Source organism: Hesperophylax consimilis, chromosome 25 (assembly GCF_061612785.1).
Source record: "Hesperophylax consimilis isolate HC1 chromosome 25, BYU_Hcon_1.0, whole genome shotgun sequence".
NCBI lineage: Eukaryota > Metazoa > Arthropoda > Insecta > Trichoptera > Limnephilidae > Hesperophylax > Hesperophylax consimilis.
This window is the reverse complement of record NC_142860.1, coordinates 26,438,226-26,464,005: the sequence shown is the minus strand read 5'-3', so window position 1 is coordinate 26,464,005 and position 25,780 is coordinate 26,438,226. Positions and strand designations below refer to the sequence as shown.

The 25,780-nt window shown below is 34.3% G+C and overlaps 1 protein-coding gene across 2 annotated transcripts in view; it reads left to right on the top strand.

Moving 5' to 3' along the window:
* The window catches only part of Ent2 (Equilibrative nucleoside transporter 2), a 102,977-nt gene that overhangs the window by 22,940 nt on the left and 54,257 nt on the right, over window positions 1-25,780 (top strand). The window contains exons 1-2 of one of the 2 annotated variants that reach the window (XM_089646841.1): window positions 9,629-9,700; window positions 14,099-14,189. In XM_089646841.1, the coding sequence (XP_089502967.1) occupies window positions 14,123-14,189 (67 nt within the window). In that variant the 5' untranslated portion in view covers window positions 9,629-9,700; window positions 14,099-14,122. Of the gene's footprint in view, window positions 1-9,628; window positions 9,701-14,098; window positions 14,190-25,780 lie in introns of those variants that run through there. The other variant, XM_089646840.1, reaches the window with a different exon arrangement.

Here is a 25,780-nt window from a genome sequence, read left to right as displayed (position 1 = left end):
TCTGCCGAAACCTGTCTCTGGACATCGTTTTAGCAAAATAAGGAGTTTCGGTTGTTGGTTCCGTAGACCAATACTCGTCCCTTATATCCTTTCGAACTTGTCCCATCAACATAATTAGCCCCAAAAACTTCATCATACACTTCATCGTCACTATCATTGGCTTGTAAAGACATTTTTGCAGGGATAAAATCCTATACAATGCTAATATATTCAAATAATAAAATACCAAACAGTAAACAAAACAGTGCGAGCGGTATGAAAAATAGTCCAATACGTGAAATGACTAAACTGGAGATTGAGATCGCATAAAAACTCTAGATTTCTGGCCACGTCTTTACAAGCGGCACACTAGCCAATCCGCACCCAGCCTGGCACGCAGGTGGCAAATTACCCTTCCAGGTGTTTTATTTCACGCTGATGACAAACCTGTATAGTGCCGTTTCCCGCCGATATCGACAGTCGACAAAAGCTGCATTTGCCGTGTTCCGCAGTTGACAGACAGTCTGCGAAAAACGGCAAATGCATTGTCCCGACGTCAATGTGTTAAGATATGGAAAAGACCAACAAAGGATTCATTCATATAATTTTTTTATACCCTTTTAATTTCCGATTGAATTCTCAATGATATAGGCCATCGTTTACAGTTAAAAATGTCTTCAAACCAACCGATATTATGTTGTTCGTTTCACAGAATTCTGCGAATTTAACTTATATTTTTTCCTGGTATTCCTTGATATTTTTCAGGCACGTTGCAGGGAATATTTTTTATAGGGAATCAACTAATAATATGTGGTCATAAGTAGTCAGCCCTTACAGACGCACATTTCGAACCGTGATCCATTAGGTTCGGTGGAGGTATGTGGTGTGTTGATGGCACTCGTTCAATAGTCAAACGAATTCTCACGAACCATATCAAACCTTGCTGAAATTAACTTAAAGTCTACCTGTAGTATCTAATAAGTTACAAATAAACTTACAAACACGTTGTAGAGATCTCAGCATGGCTATTAAAAGATATGGTAATTACCGTCCTTTCAATTGAGTACTAATGTGTAATGTGTATTATACTAAAATAAGGTCGCTATCCACGTCTGTCTGTTTGTGTTCTTAGTTCTTAGAATTTCTTACGCAATGTTTATGTATACAGGGTTTTCCAATAAGAGGTGTTATTTTGAATAGCCCGCTATTTTGGTAGATGTTACTTTTGAAGCTGTCATTTTTTGACATTTGACAAGTAGAAACTACGCCATTAATAAAAATGGAACGATACACGCTTCAACAACGCATTGAAATTATTAAAATTCACTTGAGTGAATCAAATGCAAATCATCTTGAGTGACGAGGCCCATTTCCACCTCGGTGGCTTCGTCAACAAGCAAAATTGTCGCATCTGGGAATCGGAAAACCCAAAAGTATTTCCATTACTCAGCAAAAACAGAAAGTAGAGAAAAGTCAATCAACGTCGGGTACACGTCAGCTAGTCTCTAACTAAATTGTAAGGCGAGGGGTGATAAAAAGCCCTGGTCAAAATCTACTATCCAGAATCGGTGGTAGTCTACACTACTACACATAGGGGCCGTTCAAGTATTATGTAAGCACTATAGGGGGGCAGGGGGGTCTTTGCTTTGCTTATTTTTGATGACATGGGGGGGTGGGGGGGTCGAGATAGTGATTACGTCAGCACTGCTCAGCAGTAGTTTTTTTTTTTTACACATTGGCAACCCACACATTGTCTATGTTTGAAAACCGAATACATATTCGGGGATTCCCACAAATAATTAATACGTTTAGGTACTCGCTTAAAAAACAGAATACATTAACAGAAAAATGCATATAGGTACCAATTTTTACGTAAGCATGGGAGGGGGGGGTAAGAGCTTTGCTTACTTTTGGTGACAAGGGGGAAGAGGGGGTAAATAATTGTAATAAATCTGCTTACGTAATACTTGAACGGCCCCATACGGACACATACAGAAGGACAATCTACTGGCAGTCTGTCGTCTCATACGTATTCGTCTTAGTGCACGCGAGTAGGCAAAGTGTCATCCCAATTACACCCGTGATGTAGAATGTAGTATTCGCCGCAACTTTTAAGTACATAAACGCTGTCTGGTCCTATATCTATTTCGTTTAGTTAGATTAGTTAGTTTAGTTTCGATAGACATACACGAATGAACGTTTGGATTAAGATACTAACTAACCGTCACGTCGTTTCTCCGCAGGGGTAGGCAGAGAGGACGCACTGCTAATAAACTTTGTCTTGGCACACACTTGCTTCATTTACATTCATATATCGTCTTATACATATTTTTCTTTGACCGGGTATGTCATCAAAATGACAATTAACACACTCGCAAAAAGTGATATAAAGTCATGAAAAGTGATGAAACAAAAACTGGGTTAAATAGGTTACATTAAATCTAGTTTTTGTTTCTTCACTTTTAATGACTCTATATCACTTTTTAAAGGTGTGTTGAATTTTCATTTTGATGAAATATCATGGAACCATATTTTTCTGTTATTCTGACTCTTGACATGGCCCGAGTCAAATATCTGGTTCACTTGATCGTGCCATGTCATCCTCGGGCGTCCCCGACTTCTTCTGCCATTCACATTTGCGTCATATATTCTCTTTACACTCCTTTCTTTATTCATTCCCTCTATATGCCCAAACATTCTGAGTTTCCATTACTTAGGGGGCATTTCACTATCTCTGATTATGTTCTGACTAAGCACTAATCCGCGGATTAGTCATTTTTTCAGTTTCACTATATCTGAATAACGCTAACGCTCGGGTTAAAGTTCGATTTGACTAATCAGTGCTCGAACCAGACGTTAGGCGCTATTCCTCGAATCAAAGATGGCGTCAAAACATTCCGAGTTTGACAGCGGAGAAGTGAGTCGAATTTTGTTGTGAATTATTATGGATACCGAGGTTTTTGTTTTACAGAAGCAGGTGAAAGGGCGGCGATGCGAAGGCCGCGAGTTTTAAGAGCTCGAATGAATTTGAATGCTTGTATGATCCATCCTGAATTATTTGATTGTGTTCAAAATAAGAAACAATGTATTAATTCGACACGAATCTATCTAAACATGACAGGCGTGGCAGTAGATGGGGTAACTGCAAACATTTTGCGATGTTGCCAGACTATTTTGAGTGTTATCTATCCGGAAGCTCGGCAACAATGGTGAAACGGTCGCCATTGAATAACGAAGTTATTCTGATCTTTAAAGCCAGCCAACGGCTAGCTAGTCAGATCTTTAGCCCGACATAGTGAAATACCCCCTTAATCTTACCCATTACGCTTACATCAGCCTTCGATTCTATGCGGATCTCCATTTCTCACACGATCATACATGGTTTTACCGCACAAAGGCCTCAGGGATCTCATTTCTATAGCATTTAGTTTACTTTCATCCTTCCTCAGTTCAGTCAGTTCCATGGCTCACTGCCATACATCAGGGTATGTACCAGCACTCCATTGTGTACTGCTAGCTTCGCCTTTTTGGACAATTCAGTTCCTCCATAAATGGAGTTACCTACATTTACTCTTCTTTCAATATCTCTATAAACTTTTCCATCTCTCGAATTAAGAATTAACTAGAAAAGCAAGTGTGTTTGTTGCTTGCCACATTAGGTGTTAATTTTAGACAATAACGTGTCTATTTGTCTGTAATGTCATTGGCGCCGTTTGCCACTCGTAAGCGACTGTTTAACCCGGCTAAGCAATAGTACCGTGGTACAGTCGATCGGAGCTTCTTCGAGCATCCAGTCTGATATCTAATTATATTCATCTATGCATTTTCAAGGGAAATCAATACAAAATACTTCATGTGGCCTTTCCTCTTATAAATATTCCAAAATAATATTTTTAAAGATTCAGTTCAGTGGTTAAATGAATCAGTTGAGATAAAACAATGGAGTCTTGTTCATTTGGAATTTTTATTTTTCTCTTAATTACTCAGTTCAGAATATAAAAAAAAATATCTGAATAATTACTGCCAAACAGCACATGTTGCTAGGGATGAAAGAAATACAGAGAGTGTTGTATAAGATCTCAGTTGATCTAAGAATTATCAAGATTTTTTTTTACATTAGTTCCACACAGGAGGCCCTGAAGAAATAATTTCTCTCAGGGCCCATGTCATCTTTGGGGATGCTGTGCGGTGAATTTTTTAAGAGTGGAAGATCTGAGAAGGAAAAAGGTATGAAGGGTGGTTAGGATTCTGGGGGTCAGTGTGTACTGGAGTGATAGACAGTTGAAATCATCCCTCCTACTGTGGTGCAAGGCAACTAGTCTTTCCAGAGTAGGTGGGTAGATGTATCTGCCGCCAAGACCTAGACAATTCTCCACAGACTCCACAGGTTATCCAATGAATGGTTCCTGGGGCTGCGGCGCCCATACCGCCTCCCGCTTGGATCGAATTTGATACTATGATGGGTATCCAACTTACTACTCCCTTTTCATGTTTAGTGAAACGGAATATAGTATAAATTTAGGGTTAATATATATTTTTTTTAAATGTATTGAAAAGAGCCACAAGGCAAACGGAAGAACTTGCGACATCGAACAAATAATTCCTAGAAGAGTGATTTACATAAAACCTTTTGACTCCTAAGTCCCAGAATACTCAATTAGACCCCTGGCATATTCAAATATTCAGTCAGAAGTTCAGAGTATTTCCATTTAAAAAAAAAAAAAAGAAACCAAATAATTGGAATATTTCTGAATATATCCGAAAACTAAAAACGGTTTTTGAAAGTTGTTGAAATAAGCTCTCAAATTTAATAATTAGAAATAAACATACCTTCATAAAAAAGTTTTAAAAATGGCTCAGTTATGTTTTTTAACTGATTAAAAAAAGCATGTTTCATTAGACAAATGTATTACAAACGTTATTGTAACCCCACCCTTTTGTTGTTTCATATAAAAATAATTCACAAAGTTTCACAAATACTTCTCAAAATTCAGTCTGAAACTTTGGTTTCATAGATGTGTACATTTTAATTCTACTGTTGTATTTTTTTTTATTTTTTTTTTATTATTTATTAACTTTCAAAAATACATTTGTTTACTATTAAGTCCCGTTAAACTGATTGATATCAGTTTTTCAACGGGTTCTTTTAACAATTACTTTTTAAATACATATACAATTTTAACAAGTACATAAAATATACAAATAATTACATTAGTACAAAAAAATTCTTTCACATAACCATTTTTTTAACATACATTTCCTTCTGTGAGTCAATTCACAGCTTTTTAATGAGTTTGGTAACATGTTGTAAATTATTGAAACGAGGTATTCTAGAGTTCTTTGACCGTATTTATTCAGGTATCTGGGAACTACAAGTCCATCGTTTGCAATTAGTCTTGTATTATGAACATGTGTCACTATTTTATTATGTTCAGATTGAGATGTATGCTGACTCGCAATTTTAAGCCACAATAAAGCACGAACAGATAATAAATTTACAAACTTAACTTTAACCTATTTAACCTTTAATTTACAACGTTAACTTTTAGATTGAATATAAAGTGTAGTGTTTTCTCTTTCTAACACCGTTTAGATTATATTTCTCACCATGACAGTAAGGGAGACGACACAATGATTTCTACGAGACGATATGAGTTGTTCCCAAAAGCGAACAAATAATGCCTGAAGAGTTAAATAGTTAATAACGACAATAAAATTAGTTATTCAATATCTCCAAAGTCACTGTGGGTAAAACGAATACAATATTGACACAATGCAGTATCATTTATGATTCAAATGGCAGTGCTGCATTACTGCGGCGCCACTCATTTTACTTGTGACTTCACGCGCCTATCGGCCGGCTGCATTTGGTATTTCTAAAAGTTCTGTCCGCATGCTATAATTAACACATTTCGGGTGGGAAGGGTAAATCTATCTTTTACGCCGGTCCTACTTGAATGCCGGAAAAGGCATTGCTGTCCGATAATCTCTAAATAGTCTCTATTCGCGTCTGTCTGTTTATACGCTTAGTTCTTCTACGGAACGGATTTTGATAGGATTTACACTTTCATCATTTTTAACAGTAACATTGTGGTGTACAGTAATGAATGGTGGAATAAGTCAAACGCTCGAGAAAAATATGCGTGGGCCACTAGTTTTATATAAATATTTTATATCTCTTTGTGCAGGTCCCAACTATATCTATATGTATTGTCTTTTGTTTGGAAGAATATTTTATCAAGAAGAAACTGTATGTATAAATATAATAAAAATAATAATAATATTTTATTCCAGGATGTGGGGAGGTTAGTGCAATCCCACACGTCCCATATAGATATATATATATATTTTTTTGTACAATAGATATAATAAATTATCAAATAAGGAAAACTATGCAGGGTGTGGACTTGAGTGCTCTTGAGCCCAGCGCTCACTCAGGAGTGGCGCTTGGTGCTGGTAGGCTGCGGTCACCAACGTGTTGGCGGAGGCCATTAGCCGCATCCTGGCTCCAGTGACCCGGTGTCTCATCAGGCCGGCAAATCCATTCAGTCTTAGTTCCGTGAACATTGTCGACGCGCTGCTGTATCTTCGGTATCCAAATATGATTCTACAGGCGTCATTATATTGAATTCGGAGTCGTTCCATCGAGCAAGTTCGGTAGTGACACCATGTCTCACACGTATACAGGCCAGTACAGAATGCGTTGAACAGTATTTTTTTAACGGTATTGCTGCATTTGCAAAATCTGCGGGCAATCATGTTAGACACTATGCTTAGGCTTCTCCTTTGTCGTTCGATATCGCCATCGTCCGATAGGTCTTCATTAATAATGTGCCCCAAAAATTTCACGTTCGAACATGTATTTATTTTTGCCTCGTTAAGGTATACGGGGAGCATCTTACGTGTATCTTGACTTTTTCCGTGGTGGAACGCAATCAATTCCGTCTTCCTCGGGTTGTACATCATATTATGCTGTTTTCCATATTTTTCACAGATGTTTAGGAGTAATCTTAATCCCTTGATCATTAATATAGTTTTTTTGTAATGATTTGTGCATTTAATGCAATAAAATATGTTAATTTTTTACAAATAACATAGCTAAATAGCCCACCACTGACCTTAACTCAAGTCTATGGAGTAGTATTGCAAAAGTAGGTTTTGATTTCAGACATTAATTTTATAGTTGGAGTGTGGTGATGTATTATTTTCAAAGATATAGCTGTTTCAAACAAAATCCGTTTTCTCGAATGGGACCCACGTTTTCGCCCACATGAAATGTGTTAACATGATACACTCGTAATAACATAAAATTTCATAATAGGAGACAACCTCATTGATTAGTCTGGGGTTGTGTTGGATTTTGGGAATATTATATTTTGCGAAAAATAAATTCTCGGTAATAATATATTATATAACCCAAGCTATCCGAACCTAACCTAATCTTTCTGATTGTTAAATATCGATGGAACAGATCTTGAGGTATATGAAAAGATTGTATCTACAAATTTCCATCGATTACACAGTATTAAATTCACATATTTTATTGTTTGTTCGATATGTTATGTAATTTGGTTTACAGATTAAATTTACCTAGGATTTTGAATTATTGAAGACAATATTAACGATATTTAAAGTAAAATTTGAAACAGAAAAAGATCTTATTGCATCTATGACTTGAGCCTAGGACCTTCGCCTCGCCGGGGTGCTGCTCTACTAACCGAGCTAATGGGACCCTATTTCCTTTGGTCATATTTAACTGTATCATACTTCGAATAAGAACTACTAACATTATCTTCATTTTCTCAATGCACATTTTTATTGGCTGCTCTCACTGGCTCCAGACGGTTGGGAGGAGTTGGGACTCTTGTGAAAATTAAGAAAATGTAAATATGGATAAAACTTTTGCAATAACACAACTTAATAGATACAGTAAAATAAATTTAAATGAGATGATTAATGCGAATGAAGCAAGGATTGTGTGCCAAGTCCGAGTTGTGTGACGGTCCATCATCTCTGCCAACCCCTGCCGCGAAACAGCGTGATGGTTACTTAGTTAACCCCTCTGCTAATTTGTTCACTTTTGGGAACAGCTTATACAGGGTGTATCGGCACGTACCCGACAAACTTTAACCAGCTATTCCTTAGCATATTTGGAGTAAAAAATCTTATGTGCACTTTGCTTTCCGGTAACGTTTTTTTTTTAATAAAAAAATTATTATTCATATTTTCACCACATGTCACCACTGTTTTATCCTTTGTCAAAGTTTGAAAACCCATCTGGCAATATTTTATTCGAATTCCGTTGAATAATGTACGTGTGTACCTATATTGGCGCGCTTTTACAATCACAACGAAATGGCACGGCACCATTCGTCTCATTTTTAACTATTATTATTTAGTGTGTGCGAAAGAGCGAAGACGCTTTCCGACATACTTGCTTATAACAGCTGTTGAACACGAAAAGCAATGCCAATGACAGTGATGGAGTGTGGAAATTTTTAATTTTTTTGTTTTTAATTGAAAAAAAAAAGCTACCGGACAGCAAAGTGCCCATAACATTTTTTACTCCAAATGTGCTAAGGAATAGCTGGTTAAAGTTTGTCGGGTTAGTGCCGATACACCCTGTATAGTCTCATAGAAATAGTTGTGTCTCCCTCACTATCATGGTTAGAAATATCATCTAAACGGTTAAGAAAGAGAAAACATCACGCTTTATATTCAAATCTAGAAGTTTTAACCCCTCTGGCTATTGGTTCGCTCTTGGGAAAATTATTTATTATAATTTATTCGGTTTTGCGAACAAACAGCTATTACCCGTAGAGTCAGTTTGTTCACTTTTCCGAACAGCTTATCAGATTATGGTCTTATAGAAATCGTAGTATCTCCCTTACTCTCATGGTAAGAAATTGAACTAAAGAGAGTAAGAAAGAGAAAACACTGTGCTTTATATTCAAATCTAAAAGTTAACCACAGAATAATTAAAATGTACCCAAATGTATCGACCGCAATTTTAGAAAAATTTGTGAATTTTTTATGAATTATTTTATATGAAACTAAAAAAAAAAATAGGTGACAATAATGTTTACGATAAATACATTAGTCTAAAATAAAATGGATGTTTTTTCATTATCAGTAATTTTAGTTCAGTATTTAGACAAAAAAAAAATGCAAGTTGCGCTATTTTTAAAACTTTTTTATGTTCAATTCAAAATGATGTTTATTTCTAATAATAAAATTTGTTAGCATATTCATCACCACCTTTCAAAAACAGTTTTTAGTTTTACGGATAAGTTCATAGTTATTCCATTTATTTGGATTTTACTGCAAAGCGAAAATATTCGGACATTCGGATAGAATATGCCAGAGGCCTAAGAGGTTAAATGAAAAATTATTTGATCCTGGCTGAATGGCTAAATTTCAACACAATTCTAATACTTTTATACAGTTGTATAATCAAAGTATTATTTTATTGCAGTGAATGTCAAGACATTAAATATAACACTGGGTTCTTTATATTGCCAAGGATTATATTACAGTAAACCAGTTAGTTGTAAAATGAATAACTCTTAAATTAGGTATATAGTTAGTTGACGCTTATCACCTTTCCTCAAGGAAAAGTTAAGAACCAAAAAATTCAATTGGTCATTTTTTTTCTTCTCATCAAGACGTGTTTGCATTCGACTCTGTCTTCTTAAATTTCAAAAAGTTGAAAACTGATTTGGTATGTAATATTTTTAAGACAGTAATATTATTCCATTAATTAATTTTATTTATTTATTACACTATATACAATCATTATTTTGCTTTACTTATCTGTTTGGTTGTGTAATGATTTGCCAGCTTCTGTGTTGCCTCCCTCCCACAATGTGGGTCTCCGATTTTCCTATCGGATTTGTAGAGTAAATTGAGTAAATTTATCGAATTAATTAATAATGATTGTTGGATTATTTATACAGCGTTTCCTGGGAAAATCACCTCAAGGGCACTTTACAACATAATCTATTTAAAATATGACTTAACAATTAGAATTATAGCTATAACTTAAAGTTAAGATTTATAACTAGTGACTTACAACTAAGATTTATGACTAGTGAGTTACAACTAAGATTTATAACTAGTGATTTCCAACTAAGATAGAAATATAGGTTGTCATTATGATAGTCCTAACATTTGGAAATCCCTTTCATTGGGATTCCTAAATTTTTAATTTTCTTTTAGTCTTCATTATAAGCACCTCATAAACTGCCGAAGCAGTTTATCAGTAGGTCAATTTCACAATATTAATTATAACAGCAAAGCGTACACATAACGAGAAGCCACAATATAGAATATATATACAGAAGAATAACAATTTTTTACGGGTCCGCGCCAGTAATTTAATGAGTTTGAATACATTATTGGCTGCTATCTTTATGTATGAACGCAAGATTCAACTCAAACTAAATGCAATCTAGACAGAGTCTAAAAATGCGCGGTGAGAAAATGAAGACAATGTTGGTAGTTCTTATTTGAAGTATGATACAGTCAAATATGACCGAAAGAGATAGGGTCCCGTTAGCTCAGTTGGTAGAGCGGTGCCCCTAGTTCAAGTCCTAGATGTGACCGTTTGAGGTTTTACTCATTAAGTTATTCCAAAAATAAAATAAGGATACTAACGTATTTATAAACAATATCTGTATAGACAATCTTTGATCTATTAACCATTTTTTTAGTTCATTTGTGCAGGTTGATTCGGATTTTACATCCTTTGGCATTTTATTAAATATAGATGGTACAAAATAAGTGAATGTTCATTAATTAGGATCTTTATTTATTAGTTTTGTTAGTGTTTGCACCAACGCCCGTGCTATTTCCAGCAGGTTATATTTAATTGATGTCAAAGATAGTGGTGTTGGAATTTTTTCTAATTGTTGTCAACACACTGTGTTTTATCCCACCTCCAATAAGATACGATTAAGGCGATGCACTACGTCGTATAATATTTTAAATTGAGCCGCTATCAATAACAACCCTTACTTAGATGGCGATAAGGTTTAAATTCCCGCTTAACACCATCCGCCTGTTTTGATTTATGCATGAAAAAACATGGCAAAAAAGTGCCTTTTATTTTATTTTGTGGATGTTCAAGCATAAATATTTAATTTTTTTCAGATCATTTTATAAATAACTTAATTTGCCACATTATACAATAAAATCATAACCGAAAATGGGTTCGTAAGTAGGAGATTTTGAACTTTAAAGCATTTTTCATAGGCTTATGCATTATTTTTTTCTGGGCTTATAAAAAGACTTATATAAAAAATACTCCATTATTTCAACGGTCAAGATGTATTCTACTCGCAGTATTTAATTAAAGCATCTGAAACATTTCTAGGCGAACAAATTTTCAAACCAAAAACACATGATTTTGCATAACTAGTCTTTTTCCCTGTTGTCTTAATTATTCAGCCTTTGGCTTTGCAATTAGATTAGAATTTATAAAAGCAACCATGTCAATATTGAATGTTGTCTTTAAGATAAAAACTGAATACTGGTATTTTATCAAATTAATAATGCTACGTCTTGGAAAATGCAAGTCGACTTTAAACTAGATCAATGACACTACAATGTGCACTGTACGCTAGAAATGATATATTATTCTTAGAAATTTATCCCCTTTTTATTGGCAACTATCTTTATGTATGATCGCAAAATGTGCGGTGAAAAAATGAAGACAATGTTGGTAGTTCTTATTCGAAGTATGATACAGTTAAAAGTGACCGAGGGGGATAGGGTTCCATTAGCTCAGTTGGTAGAACAGTGTCCCGGAAAGACAAGGGTCCTGGGTTCGAGTCCTAGATGTGACCGTATCCTTTTCTGATTTTTCTGTTTCAGATTTTCGTTTAGAAATCGCTAATATTGTCTTCAATAATTAAATATTACAATTTGAGGTTTTACTCAATAAAGTTATTCCGAAAAATAAATATTTAATTATTATTGTTAAACTAATGTTTACAAGACAATGTTTTTCATGCTTAGCACAAAGGATAACAAATTATTATAAGCAATAATTACTCGCCTGAAATATCCATAAAAATTGAAAAAAAATATAGTTGGTTGTTTACAGGTGAAAAAATATAGTAAACAATAATTGTTGATTGAAATGCTAGTACATATTGAATTATTTGGCGGGTTGGGAATAAGCTGACGTTGCTTAGTGGTTCAGAGCACCTGACCGGACATCAGAAGATACGGGTTCAATTCCCGTCGGCGGCATTTATTTTTACTTTGGTATAGATATTTTCAATTTGTATGGATATTTCAGGCGAGTAATTATTGCTTATAATAATATTAATTTAAATTAAATAAATATCTTTGAAAATACCACTATTTAATCAAAAAGAGTCAACACGTTTTAATACCAATGGTTTCTTTGTCAGGATAAACATATAAACAAATATATTTATATGTTTATCCTGATGAAGAAACCATTGGTTTTGAAACATGTTGATCCTCTTTGATTGTATAGTTGTGTTTACCTAGTTATTTATTTTAATTAAAATGGTGCCACAAAGTGATTTTGCAATTATTGAAGAAGTTATTATAAATCTTGTTGAATTCCGCTGCATGCTTAATACGCAAAAAAAATATAAACAGCACTTGGTTTCAACTTAATTACTACAAGAAATAACTATTTATGTGGTGAGATATGGTAAAAGATGCATTAAAGCTCCATTTATTCTCAAAGTTATGTTTGAAGGTTTGGAAATACGGACAAATTATTAAAATAACCCAAACTAAACCCTAAAAACCTATTTTGTTTACGTTTACTTAACTCTTGATAGGCCAAGATGCCATACAAAACGTCAGTAACCAAGTGGGTCTTCCACAGACCCCATGCATTTATTTATGGGCTTTTAAACTATAGAAATCCCAATTATTCAGTCAATTATTAATGGTAACTTACGTATTTGCATAGAAATACGCAAATTACTAAAAAGATGTCAAGTATTTAAGCTTATATAAGGAAGATAGTAATTTTGGGTACTACATACTCCCCCACATGACTGCGGAATAGTTAAACCCCGCGACTTAAATAATTGTCTCCATTAGATATTTACGTTTAAATCAAGTGATGTTTTTTTAACGAGCCTACGGCATGCAGCAGAATTCAACAAGTTTACCAAGTAATGTATTTTATTCGTAAAATGCAGTTACAATGTGGCTTGACATAATTTGATTAAATTAATCAAATATTAAAATGTTTACCATTAGCATTCAGAATAGAAGTGCTGCTCGGAATGCCTTTAACCATGTTTAGTGATCAGATTTGCTATCTTTAGAGCGCATATTGTAATTTTTAAAGCACAGGCGTTAGGTGGGAAAGCTAATAATAATGATTGGATCATTTCTATAGCGCCGTTTTCGTGAGAAAATCACCTAAAGGGTGCATACAAACTTAATTATTAAGGACGGGTTGTTTCGGGGAATCTGAACAATTCATCAAATTTCAACGTTCATTTTCAAGTTCTGTGAAAGATTTTTTCAAGTTCTGTTTTTATTTCAGTTTTGTCAAGCAACTAGCCTACAATGATATAATAACAGAACTTGAATAAGTCTTTCACAGAACCCGAAAATGAACGTTGAAATTTGATGAATTGTTCAAATTCTCCGAAACAACCCGTCCTAACTATTTCCTAACTTATAACCTCAATAAAGGAATGAGGAGAGTAAAAAGATTGAGAAGAAGAAGATGAATAAGTACCTGACTATTCAGAGCCATTTCGAGCAACTTTACGATTCTCAATGCCGGTCTTTCGCCGTGAATTCATCTTATTCGTTTTCTTTACCAAACAATTTATGATAGCTTTATAGAAGCTATTAAAATGAATAGATTATTGTTTGCTTTGATAACCTTATAACAAATTGTCAATATTACTTTTCATTTTACTACTGTATTCAAATCACATAAAATTAACACAAACAACAGTGTTAAGGCAGATGTCACTTCCATAGTAGTAAATTATATCCAAAGTAATTAATGATGCAGTTTTTTTTATGATTCCGTTTATTCAATCAATTTTTTCTGTTGATGTAATCATTTCGCTGTCTAATAAGGTGTTTTTATTTTGTTTTGCAGTTGGCGTGATAGCCTTTTGACAAAATGGCGGATGAACGAGGATTGTTGCAGGACAGATATGGCAATGGCGCCACTATCGTATCGAGAAGAAGTAAGTTAACCACTCAGAACATTAGAACGTCAAAAGACGTAAATATGATAATAGCGGTCAAGACATTAGAACGTCTTTTCACGTAAACGCGCGAGATTTTACAAAAATCGATTTATTTCCATCACTAGTATACGGATTGCCATGATTTAAAAAACAGAGTATCGATAATGAATAATGCTACGTGTCTGTATTCAAGAATATCTATGGAACGTAGAAGTGCATTATCTAAGCCGATTGAATCTGTCATCTTGTTCGTTCATAATTTATTGCGTTTCTAAATAATTTATTAAAAATATTTTAGTTTGGACGGTTAATATTTTGACGTGACTAATAGTTTTTAATTATATTTCTTCAATATATAAAGTGTTATTTCTTTATGATACTCAGAAAAAAGTACATTTTTCACGGCTTTGAAATAATGGTAAGCGATTCTTACATATTTTTGACGTTTTCATAAAATGTATATTTAGAAACGCAAATATTTACGTATAACAACACAATGCGATAGTGGATTTCACAATCTTTCCAAAACATTTTTTAGAATGAGGCTACGTTTCCCAAAACGTGAGTTATGAAGCTTTTAGCAAAACTCGTAAATAACACAAAAATTATCACGTTTTGACAGTTCTCAAAGGAACACATAGTAGATAAATGTCTTTGTCTGAGAGGTTAAATTTAATAATACATGCATAGTTAAAATTATACTGAATATGTGGTCAACCATAGACATCCAAATTAATAGGCTTGCCCTGACACGAAATCTGGGCATAAATCCATTATGGAACTTTTCTTCGCAGGGTAGAAATGTTAATAAAACGGTTGAAAAACCGAACCGAACTTCAAATCGGAATGCATAGGGACGCTAAAAATGAGTAAGGTTGGTAAATTAAATTAGCAGATTTTATTTTCACGCACTAAAAGGTGATAGATTACATTACAAGGTGCCAGTCGTGTGAATACTGTCTGATTCATTTACTGACAGATCACTGCAATGGTCACGTCCATGCTACTCCCCCTGCTCTGTGCAACTTTGTTTGTTTCCCTCACCCTTATGGGCAGCTCTGTTTCTTCCTTACTCTGTGACTATTATGATATTTTGGGATTTTGATATACATTCAGCTGACTTAGGCTGGGTTATTTCATTTTTAAGCTGTTGTTTAGCCGAATAAATTTTTAATTGTTTGAGTATTTAAAAATTGTACATTTTGTGAATAAACCTCCCAATACTTTACAATATCAGGTTGATAGGCGTAACTATTGAAGATTTTATACGGATTTCCCGAGCTCGGTCGCACTATTAATACCCAGACCGTTGTCGATAATGCAAAAAATCAGAAATCAATATACACTGGTAATGTAAAAGTTAAAAATACTAATAAATTGACAATGTAGAATTGAAATATTCACTTTAATTTAAATTGGCAGTCCGCATGTACTTTTGACAATAAAAAGGGAGTTAATTAATTCATTAGGTCTTAAGCTATAACTAGGAATTTTTGTTTCTCGAAGCTGGAACGGAATCAATTGTTCGCATCTTTGGTGAATTAATTAAGTCTATGGATCGTGTATACGATTTCTTTCAGTTCTAAGAGCTTAGTTAGTTCACCACCATTCTTTAATAAGCCAGTTATTTTGCGTTATGAACGACATTATTCAAAAAGTCATTCATATTGATAGCTTATCCGACACCTTGGAGACCTCTCCAACAGAACCGACTGTCAGAATCATATTCTTGCAAATTACGCCCATGATAGATATTTCCAGCTAATAAAAACTAATTTTATAAACACCCTAATATAATAGAACTTCCTCCTTCTTCTGGCGCTTAAAATTAGATTGTTAATGTTAATTTTAGTTATAAGTTTCTACATATGTAAATATATATTTTATTAAGACAGTAGTTATAGGCCTTGGTCGTAAGTCTCTAGATATAAGTCTCAGACGTAAGTCACTAGTTTTAAGTCAGTAGTTCTAGTGTTAACTATTTAAGAGACATACACAAGCAAATGCTTTCAATGGAAGAGTAGTAAAAAAAACCCAAGATGTAAAATGAATTATGTACCATGTAAACATATTATTAAAAATAAAAAATAATTCCAAAAAAAAAAAAAAAATTTGTACAGCGCCCTTGAGGTGATTTCTCACGAAAACGGCGCTATATAAATTAGCCAAATATTATTATTATTTTATGTTTATCGATCGTCTGCTAGACCTCCGGAAGTGCTTAAAACGGACTGTTATTTCTATTCTAAAGAAAACATGGTTGTGCTGAAACATATTTTTTTAATATTGTTCCAACACAAAGTTAAAAAAATTCAAAAGTATTGTTATATTTCATTGAATAATCTGGAATATAATTGTACAGATAATCAGTGATTACAATGACATAATTGAATCTTTTATCAGCTGTGCTACAATGCATCGATGTATAGTATGCATTATTCGCTCGTCCGAGAATTCCCCAATGACCTCTGGAGGCCCCAAATTGTGACAAATCAACGTCAGCTCAGCAGATTGGTGTCAATTATATTGTACCTCACTGTAGTGTGGATCATCTCATTGTTACAGAGCGGCTACAGGGGGCTAAGGGGTCAATTATTGACAATTGAGCTGAGCATAAGAGGGGCCTAAGTGATTTTACTGGATGACTCAATCTGGGAATTGGATTGATCCATGATTTATTAATATTTATCGGTATATAGAGTACGAATGCGCTGATAATATTATTCTAATTCCTCCTACTAACATCATAATAAGTGGAAATGTTACTTGTGTAATGATGGTGGATTCAGTTAGGCAGAGAACTGAACATGCAACGTCTGGGTGGGAATTAAGCGATAAAACAAAACAATAACGGGACAAACTAACACGCCATTGGCAGTGAGGATGGACCGTTAAACAACTCGGTCGTGGCATACACTCCTTGCCTCATTCACATTCATACACTGTTTTTGTATCAGTTCTAGCCAGCCCGGTTTGGGGCGCATTTTGATCCACCAATTTAAAATGGTTGGTTTTTCCCTTCTTTTTATGTCAAAAATTCCACAGTGGAAACATATTCCCATAATTCCTAATATAACATATATTGTGAAACATATTCGCATACTTCCTAATACAACATATACTGTGAAACATATTCGCATACTTCCTAATACAACATATATTGTGAAACATATTCGCATACTTCCTAATACAACATATACTGTGAAACATATTCGCATACTTCCTAATACAACATATATTGTGAAACATATTCGCATACTTCCCAATACAACATATATCGTGAAACATATTCGCATACTTCCTAATATAACATATATTGTTAAACATATTCGCATACTTCCTAATACAACATATATTGTGAAACATATTCGCATACTTCCCAATACAACATATATCGTGAAACATATTCGCATACTTCCTAATATAACATATATTGTTAAACATATTCGCATACTTCCTAATACAACATATATTGTGAAACATATTCGCATACTTCCTAATACAACATATATTCTGAAACATATTCGCATACTTCCTAATACAACATATATTGTGAAACATATTCGCATACTTCCTAATATAACATATATTGTGAAACATATTCGCATACTTCCTAATATAACATATATTGTGAAACATATTCGCATACTTCCTAATACAACATATATTGTGAAACATATTCGCATACTTCCTAATACAACATATATTGTGAAACATATTCGCATACTTCCTAACACAACACATATTGTGAAACATATTCGCATACTTCCTAATATAACATATATTGTGAAACATTTTTACAGAATGTACATTGCTGCAGGTAGAGGCCAACTTTCAAGCAAATTTTGTGCAAAATTTCATCCAAGAAGTATCAAAATTCTACTTTCTAGGGGGTGGTTTTTTATGAATGATCGTACGTCTCTTGTTACCGGTAAGCCTAAGGTAAGGTTTCTCGTACCATGAGACCTTACTGGTAGAAATAAGATGCTAGGCAATTATTAGGTGCAGGTACATATGTCCAAATCCAGATGTCGGACTGTCAGGCGTCGTACACGTCTCTGAGTGTGTAATAACAATCGGCGCTATTTTTCTAAAATATCTCCTGATAAGAAAGAGTAACGTTGAATTGAGCCGTAGTACAGTTTACCGGGAGTACGAATTTAGCTCATCAAAAAGAGCTAGTTCAATAGTGCGGCTCACTTACGAACAACTCATCGCTAGTAAACTGACCCTTTAATTTACCGCACACTTTTGCAATATCGTTAGTGTTTATAGTTTTGCATGGGAACCATGTTTATAATCTAAACCACCATGTGACGCATGTGCTGCACAGAGTATCGTAGACACGGCGCAAGAGCTCTTACGTAACTACAGAAAACATAGCATAGGCCTCGGTGTAAGGAGAGAGGGGTTATCTGGCAGTTCAGATTAGCCTGGGTACAGATTATCGAGGCTCTACTATACATAGAAATTACCGGTCAGTGGCTGAGTTGGCATCGCATCTGGGTCCCACCCAGACCTAGTATATTCAATTCCTCGGCTGGCTAAGTCCTACATCACAACAGAAGCAACATTTTCCGCTTACTCTGATGGTAGTAGGAGATTTTCAAATAGTGTCAGGTTATTCGTAACCTGGAAATGTTTATCTTACTTTAAAAAAAAAAAATTAGACCTCTTTTCTAAACAGTTTATCAATTGGCTTATAAATAGATGGAATATTTATTTAATCACTCAAGCATGATGTTGACAATAGGCTAAAGGTATCATCACTTAAACCCATATATTGCCTTGTGTAGTGCGTGTAAAAATTCTATCGTCTTTAAATCACTTTAAGATTTTACGTTCTCACACTTAATTAATGAATTAGGTATATCGTCAAATATAGTATAATAGAATGTGCCGAGTCAGCGGCTGCCGCCTAAGTATCTCAATGCAAAATGACAACACGTCTGTTTGATGAAGGGTCTGTGGACTGTTTTGGTTGATCACACAACACCCAGACTGGCAACCCTTTTTTATGTGAATACCATACAAGTGTACCAATTGCCTGGAGCCAGGCGGACTATAGCATCCCCAAATGAAATTATAAATCGACGGTCCCGAAGAACAATGTCGGATGTGCAAATTTGTAGTTTCGAGGTAGAGCTGTTTAAAGTTTCGTTTCTGCATTTTTACTGTTTTTAATAATACAAGGTGGGGCGAAAGTAATCACCCTATTGGAAAATTTTTATAACTTTTGTAATTTTTATTAATAAAAATAAAAATGAAAATAATTCAGCGTTCTTGCGGAGTAAACCGATTCATGCCTTGTCGATTTGTATTCTGCGTTTGTTAACTTCACAAATGTCAAAACCGAATTGACATTTGGCGCCATTTGCAAAAGTTATAGCGTTTTCCAATAGGGTGATTACTTTTGCCCCACCTTGTATTATTAAAAACAGTAAAAATTCAGATACAAAATTTTAAACAGCTCTACCTCAAAACTACAAATTTACACATCTGATCTTTTCATTTTCTGTCTTGTTCTGTTTCACGGTCAAAATTTATATAGGCTATAAACAAGATCGCAATACAGTAATATCTGACTTTGTAGAAATATGCTTCATTGAGTACCGTAATACAGGGCAACTTTTGAATTGGGGGGTGACTTTGATCATTGTGAATATCTACATAATTCTTGCTACCACTCAGAAATTACTCGCTTCTTTATAATGATTTTTTTCAGGCGACGTGGATACAATGACGTTTCGAAAATAAGTGTCAAATTAGTTTTTTTCTAGTTATATTTAAACATATTGATGGTTGACTTGTGAATCTGTTTTTTTTTTTTGTTAATTTTTTCAGGTGGAGAAAAATGTAATACATTTTATAAATCCCTCAACATTTATGATAGTTTCATGTCATTTTTATAGTAAAGTATATCAGTCTATTTCGATATATACAACTACTTGATTATTCAAACTCGAATTTTTTTGTTTTATTTTTTATTTAGAATTAATGACACAATAGACATTTACATACATGAAAGTTTTTGACCGTAATAGGTACAATGTGGAAAGGAAAGAGAAATGATAAGATTATATAAATTAATAAGAAAAAAACAATACACATTAGTACAAAGTTGGTAAAATAATTGTAGAAGAAACAAAATAAAAAATAAAAACAGTTATGCAGTGATTGACGATTGTGAATATGCATTGCTAAAATGTTGAACCAGTACAGATTTTACTTGGGACAGTACAGATTTATATTTCAGTAGAGGCATATTAAAAACATCAGCTAACATAGCATAAGAGTTAACAATGGTGTGTAATCCATTTATAACAGAATCGTAGTCTGAAACCTTAGTATAATTGTCACAATAATACAAACTAGGGAACCTTCATCTAATGGTAGGAACATGAAAGTAAATCATCATTAATATATCATGGCTATCCAAAAAATAATTTATAATTTTTTTTGTAATAAGCTTGAATGTTGCCCCACTCCAAAAAGTGACTTTGTTCACCATGTTTTAAAAAAAAAACTTCCCAAACATATATTTTTTAAACATGTATTTCGATATCATGCGCAGTAAATATGACAAAAATGATTTCATGAAAAAAGTTATTTAATTTCGAAGTTGAAATTTGACAAAGTAACCACATTTAACGGTACATAATAGTTTTATTACGTGTTGATATCTTTGCCAATTAGATATGGCATTGAGATATTTGTGGTTTCCTAGTAAAGTTTGCAACGTAGATTGCTTTACAATGTGGACCTTGGTCATTATCATTGTTTGTACTTCTTTTAAGATGTCTTTAACATTGATTGACATAGAAGACTCGAGATATTCCTCTATCCTTATTTTTCATAATTTTTACTCTTAACAGTTTTGTAGCCATTTTTGATGGATCAAATCTGTTGGGAATCAAAGCAATGACCTGAGCAATACAAAAAAAAAAAATTCCAAGCGTTTAATTTTTTTTTCTTCTTTATTCGGTAACTAAAAAACTTTTGAAGTCGAGTCTATGATTTGACGCATTTTAAAAGACATTAAATAGTTTGTATTAGCAACTATTTTGTTTGTATTGTGTCAAAATTTAAAAGCATGCCCTGATGATGGGCAGTGTAACCCTGTCCGAAAAGAAAGCCCTGCTGGCTAAAGAAAGAGGAAGCGCAATCACTGGATAATGTTCCAAAATAATCACGATTATACTTTCAGCTGTGAAAATCAGTTTAAGAGTTTTTTACACCTAAAATTTGGAAAAAAAAATTAAGGAATCGGGACCAATCTCGACATATAACCATTATCGCAATTAGTACTCATTCAAACATTGTTTATTGATGCATTTGTTTTGCATAAGTTTGAAAAATACAAAAGTGTCAAGTTTTTTTGATTCCTCTGTAAAATTTGGTAAAACTCCATAGACATATGAATATTAGTAGACCTGCCCTAAGTGATTAAAAGCGTATTATCCCCACTCCCCATACCGGTTCCATTGGAGCCGGCTGGGCTCGCGTATGGCCTCAAGTGAAATTTGAAAACGTGACGTCATCATTCTTGTGCGAACTATGGTCGAGGCATCATCGGTTCATTTTACAAAATAACACGGCAAAATGTTGACTTGTGATATGAAAACTTGTAAAAATAGATGTGAAAAAGAGAATAAACCCAATTGTCGTATTACATTCCATAAGTAAGCATTATTTTACTTTATTTTAAGCTTATTCACACCGTATTATATGGATCAGTTTTAGAAACATATACTATCACATCACAATGTAGCGATTCTCAAGTGTGCTCATCGTTGTTTACTGGGGTAAGTAAATTATGAAACATTTGTAAAAGTGTCTTAACTAAATACTCTGAAACTAACTACGACTCTGCAAACAGAAGAAATTTACTTTGCCGAATTTGGACTTCGCAAATTAGTTCATAACGTGGCGAGTAATTTGCGCTCCCATGTAAAAATGTCTATTCATTCAAAAGCAGATTTTACTTTTAAGAACTAAATGGTGATTTTATAATGCGAGATGCCTATTTACTGTCAGATTGATTTATTGACGAATCACAGTCAGCTTAACCCCCTTCGTTCTTCAACAGTTGATTTTACCCCTCGCCATTATCTTCTCGTCTATTAATTCCTATGTCTGTGTAAAACTCACATAGCCGGTCTCGCAAGCGCAACGACGATATCTTACTTAGATTAGTTGGAAAGGTTAAGTAAAATTATTTTTTTCCTGCAAAATATCATTTAGAGAATTTTCAATGATTCATAGACCTCTCTTGTTCGTTCCAAATCACAGCCAGCATCACAGGAAATGCCAAAATAATATCTGTCATTAATGTGACTCTCGATCATAATAATAAGACTGGGTTGACCTCCCAAATAATATATCTCTCAGTTCACAATTAATCATTATTTTTCTCATTAATTTTGCCTTATCTTTAAGTCTTGCATTGCTATTACTTTGCAAAATTATTTATAAAAATGGTTAGTTTTATCATGTTTTAATAATATTTTTGAATATACATGGTGTATGGAAAGACTGATACACTTTTAACTTCTCAAGCTTCTGGCACATTGAATGTTATATTTCTTAAAGACGCTGTCAGAAGGCCGGAGAATTTGTGTATTTCCACTTCTTGATAAAATCCGAATTAATGGAATATTTCTGAACGCATCAGAAAACTAAAAACTGTTATTGAAAGGTGATGAAATAACCTTTCAAATTTTATTGTTAGAAATATATGAAGCTCCACTGTCTGGTAAGACGGCTGTCACCAACGTTGCTCGGCGTTACGTCAACGCCGCCATATTCGTGAATAAAAACAAACATGCCTTTTTGACGGCAGATTGAAAAAGGCACATTTTAAATCATTATACAATATTTATTTGTCAACGTTAAAATATAATAAAAATACCTCCATTATCGTTATTTTTTTCTAGAATAAATAACAGTGAAACTATTGGAGCATGTTGTAAGGCTGAAGTTAGTGGGAGAGGAAGGAGATGGAGAAGAGGAGGGTTGGGATGTATTAGATAATGAGCAGGCAGCTTTTATGCTTACTTATTAATTTCTCGATATACATAGTAATTAAGTTCATTTATAGACATATTAAAAGACGAGCCAATCAGGAAAGGGGAACAAACCAAATGTTGCATGGTGCGCGGGAGATGGCGTGAGATTTGTCAATAAATAGTCTGACAGTATACAGGCAACTCGCATGCTAATATAACCATTCTGTCCTCGAAAATAAAATTTGCTTACGAATTACTTGTCCTTTTTACAATGGCGCGTAAATTGCTGTCTGCGTAAAAATCTCTGTTACTTATCGGATAAATAAAAGTTCGGGATTGTTTCCAAAATGTTAAATTTTGTTACACTGTTTAGTTTTGACACTTTTTACAAATGTGTTATAATTTACCCATGGCACTCAATTTTAGCATCGCTACGCCTGAACATTCTACGCCAGCCAATTCTTTTAATAACAAATATTCAGATCCTTTGCAGAAAAGTCCCACAACGCACACCGCTGCAAATCTTTGCCTTACTTTAGACAACTTTACTTTTCTGCGTATGGTCTGGTTATTTCAATGTGCGCTCTTTGGTGGTCAGTGTACGACTGATGTCATTGTTTATTCAAAGCATTTACGAACCCTTCCGGTGTCAAAAATATGGTCACGTGGTTTGCTTCCTGCTCGTCGAAATCATACTCAGATTTCATGATAGGGCAAGTCTATGCCCTAACATGAGTTCAATTAAATTTTTTAATAAGTCATTCTTTTCTTCTTCCCAAATGAGAATAAGATGAGATTAATTCGGTTCCATGATATTTCATCAAAATTAAAATTCAACAAACCTTTAAAAAGTGATATAGTCATTAAAAATGATGAAACAAAAACTAGGTTTAATAGTTACCTATGTAACCTATTTAGCCTAGTTTTAGTTTCATCACTTTTCATGACTTAATATCACTTTTTGGAGGTGTGTTGAATTGTCATTTTGATGACATACCCGATCACCAATTGATTCAATTATTTCCTTGGAAAGATATTTATCTGGTCCAACTACTTGGACTGAATAAATATTTTGTACAGATTACAATAATATATGAATGAATTTAGTTTGTTTTAGACAAACATATACATTTTATTGATACACAATGTACACATTCTATTATTCAAAACAATTATTTTTGTCTCTCATTCATTAAAATCACAATCACTCCTAATTCGTATTGTCTTAGTTGTCTGTAATTCTTTCGCCGGAAATGACTTATCGAAGAATTCCTCAGTTTGTACAGATTTTCAACTTGATGTGATTCAAATTATACAAAATTTTATTATTACTGTGTATTTTTTTGTGTGCATGGTAATTTTGTGATTTCTTTTCTCACAGTCAATAGTATAGTAAGTTGACTTTTGGGGTGTTAAAAGTAAAAACGTGCTGTGCTACTACCTAATTTGTTTGGGCCGACGTTACGAACAACCTTTCAACCGATCAAGGCGGATTTGTAGAGTGTAAAAAGTTGTACGTTTCCTTGTACATATATCTCTGGCAGCCTCCTCTTTTTTTTTAATGGCGAAGGCGGTTTACACGTAGTTCCCGTGAGCACTTAGGCCATAGATCCTTTATGCTATCTCCCATTTAACCTCAATCCTAGTCCCTTTAATAAAGTTCACCAGGGTTGTTATTGGGTATGTGGCTATGTCTTCTGGTTCTACTGTGTCTCCCCAGGTATCTGAGCCTAGTTCCCACCAGGGCAGGACATTGGTACCATAGGTGAATTGGAGTCTCTTCATCCTCTTCACATTTCTTGCATCTATTGGTGTTTTTCACTCCCAATATCAGAATCTGTCTCCAGAGATGGCAGTGTCCCGTTAGTAGTCCTACCAGTTCCCTCAGTGAGTTTCTGTCCATCGAGTAGTTTCTTGGTTCGTCTAGGATCTGGTCCTTTTATGAGTACTTTGGATTGTCTCATTTCAGGTGCCCTCTCCCATTCTTTGCAGCCTCCTCTGGTTTGCAGCCCCAGAAACGGGCGGTCCATTTGATAAGATTCTCTTAAGATAGCTTAACAAACGGATTGCAATCTTTACAGTGCAGAAGTCGGGTGTTGCATGCTGTCCTTGTTCTACCGTTATTTCAACGGAAGATGCTCCCAGGAACTAGCATTATTAATCACTTCGTCACCGGTGCACATTACGCAAACACGCCAAACGCTATCCCAACATTTGTACACAATTGACATTTGTCATTATATGAGAATGGATTGTTTCTACAACTCCTTCTAGAGTTCAACAGCTCAGCTGCGGAATGATTTGCTGACCTCTGTGTTTCCTCCTTCAACATGGGTCTCTTCATGACCCGGGTTCACTCCTTCCTTTCCTCAAAAAGACCCTCCACACAGCATCCCCAATTGTGTGTCATGTAACAGTCAATACTTGTTAATGTAGGCCATAGTCCTGACGATAAAAGATCTGTTGGAACCACTCTGTCTTTTTCCATAAATAACACGTTTAACCGACAGGGAGGTTACAATCAAGCTCTCAGTGGAGGATAACACTACTACTGATGTACAAAAAAATAAACACCTAACT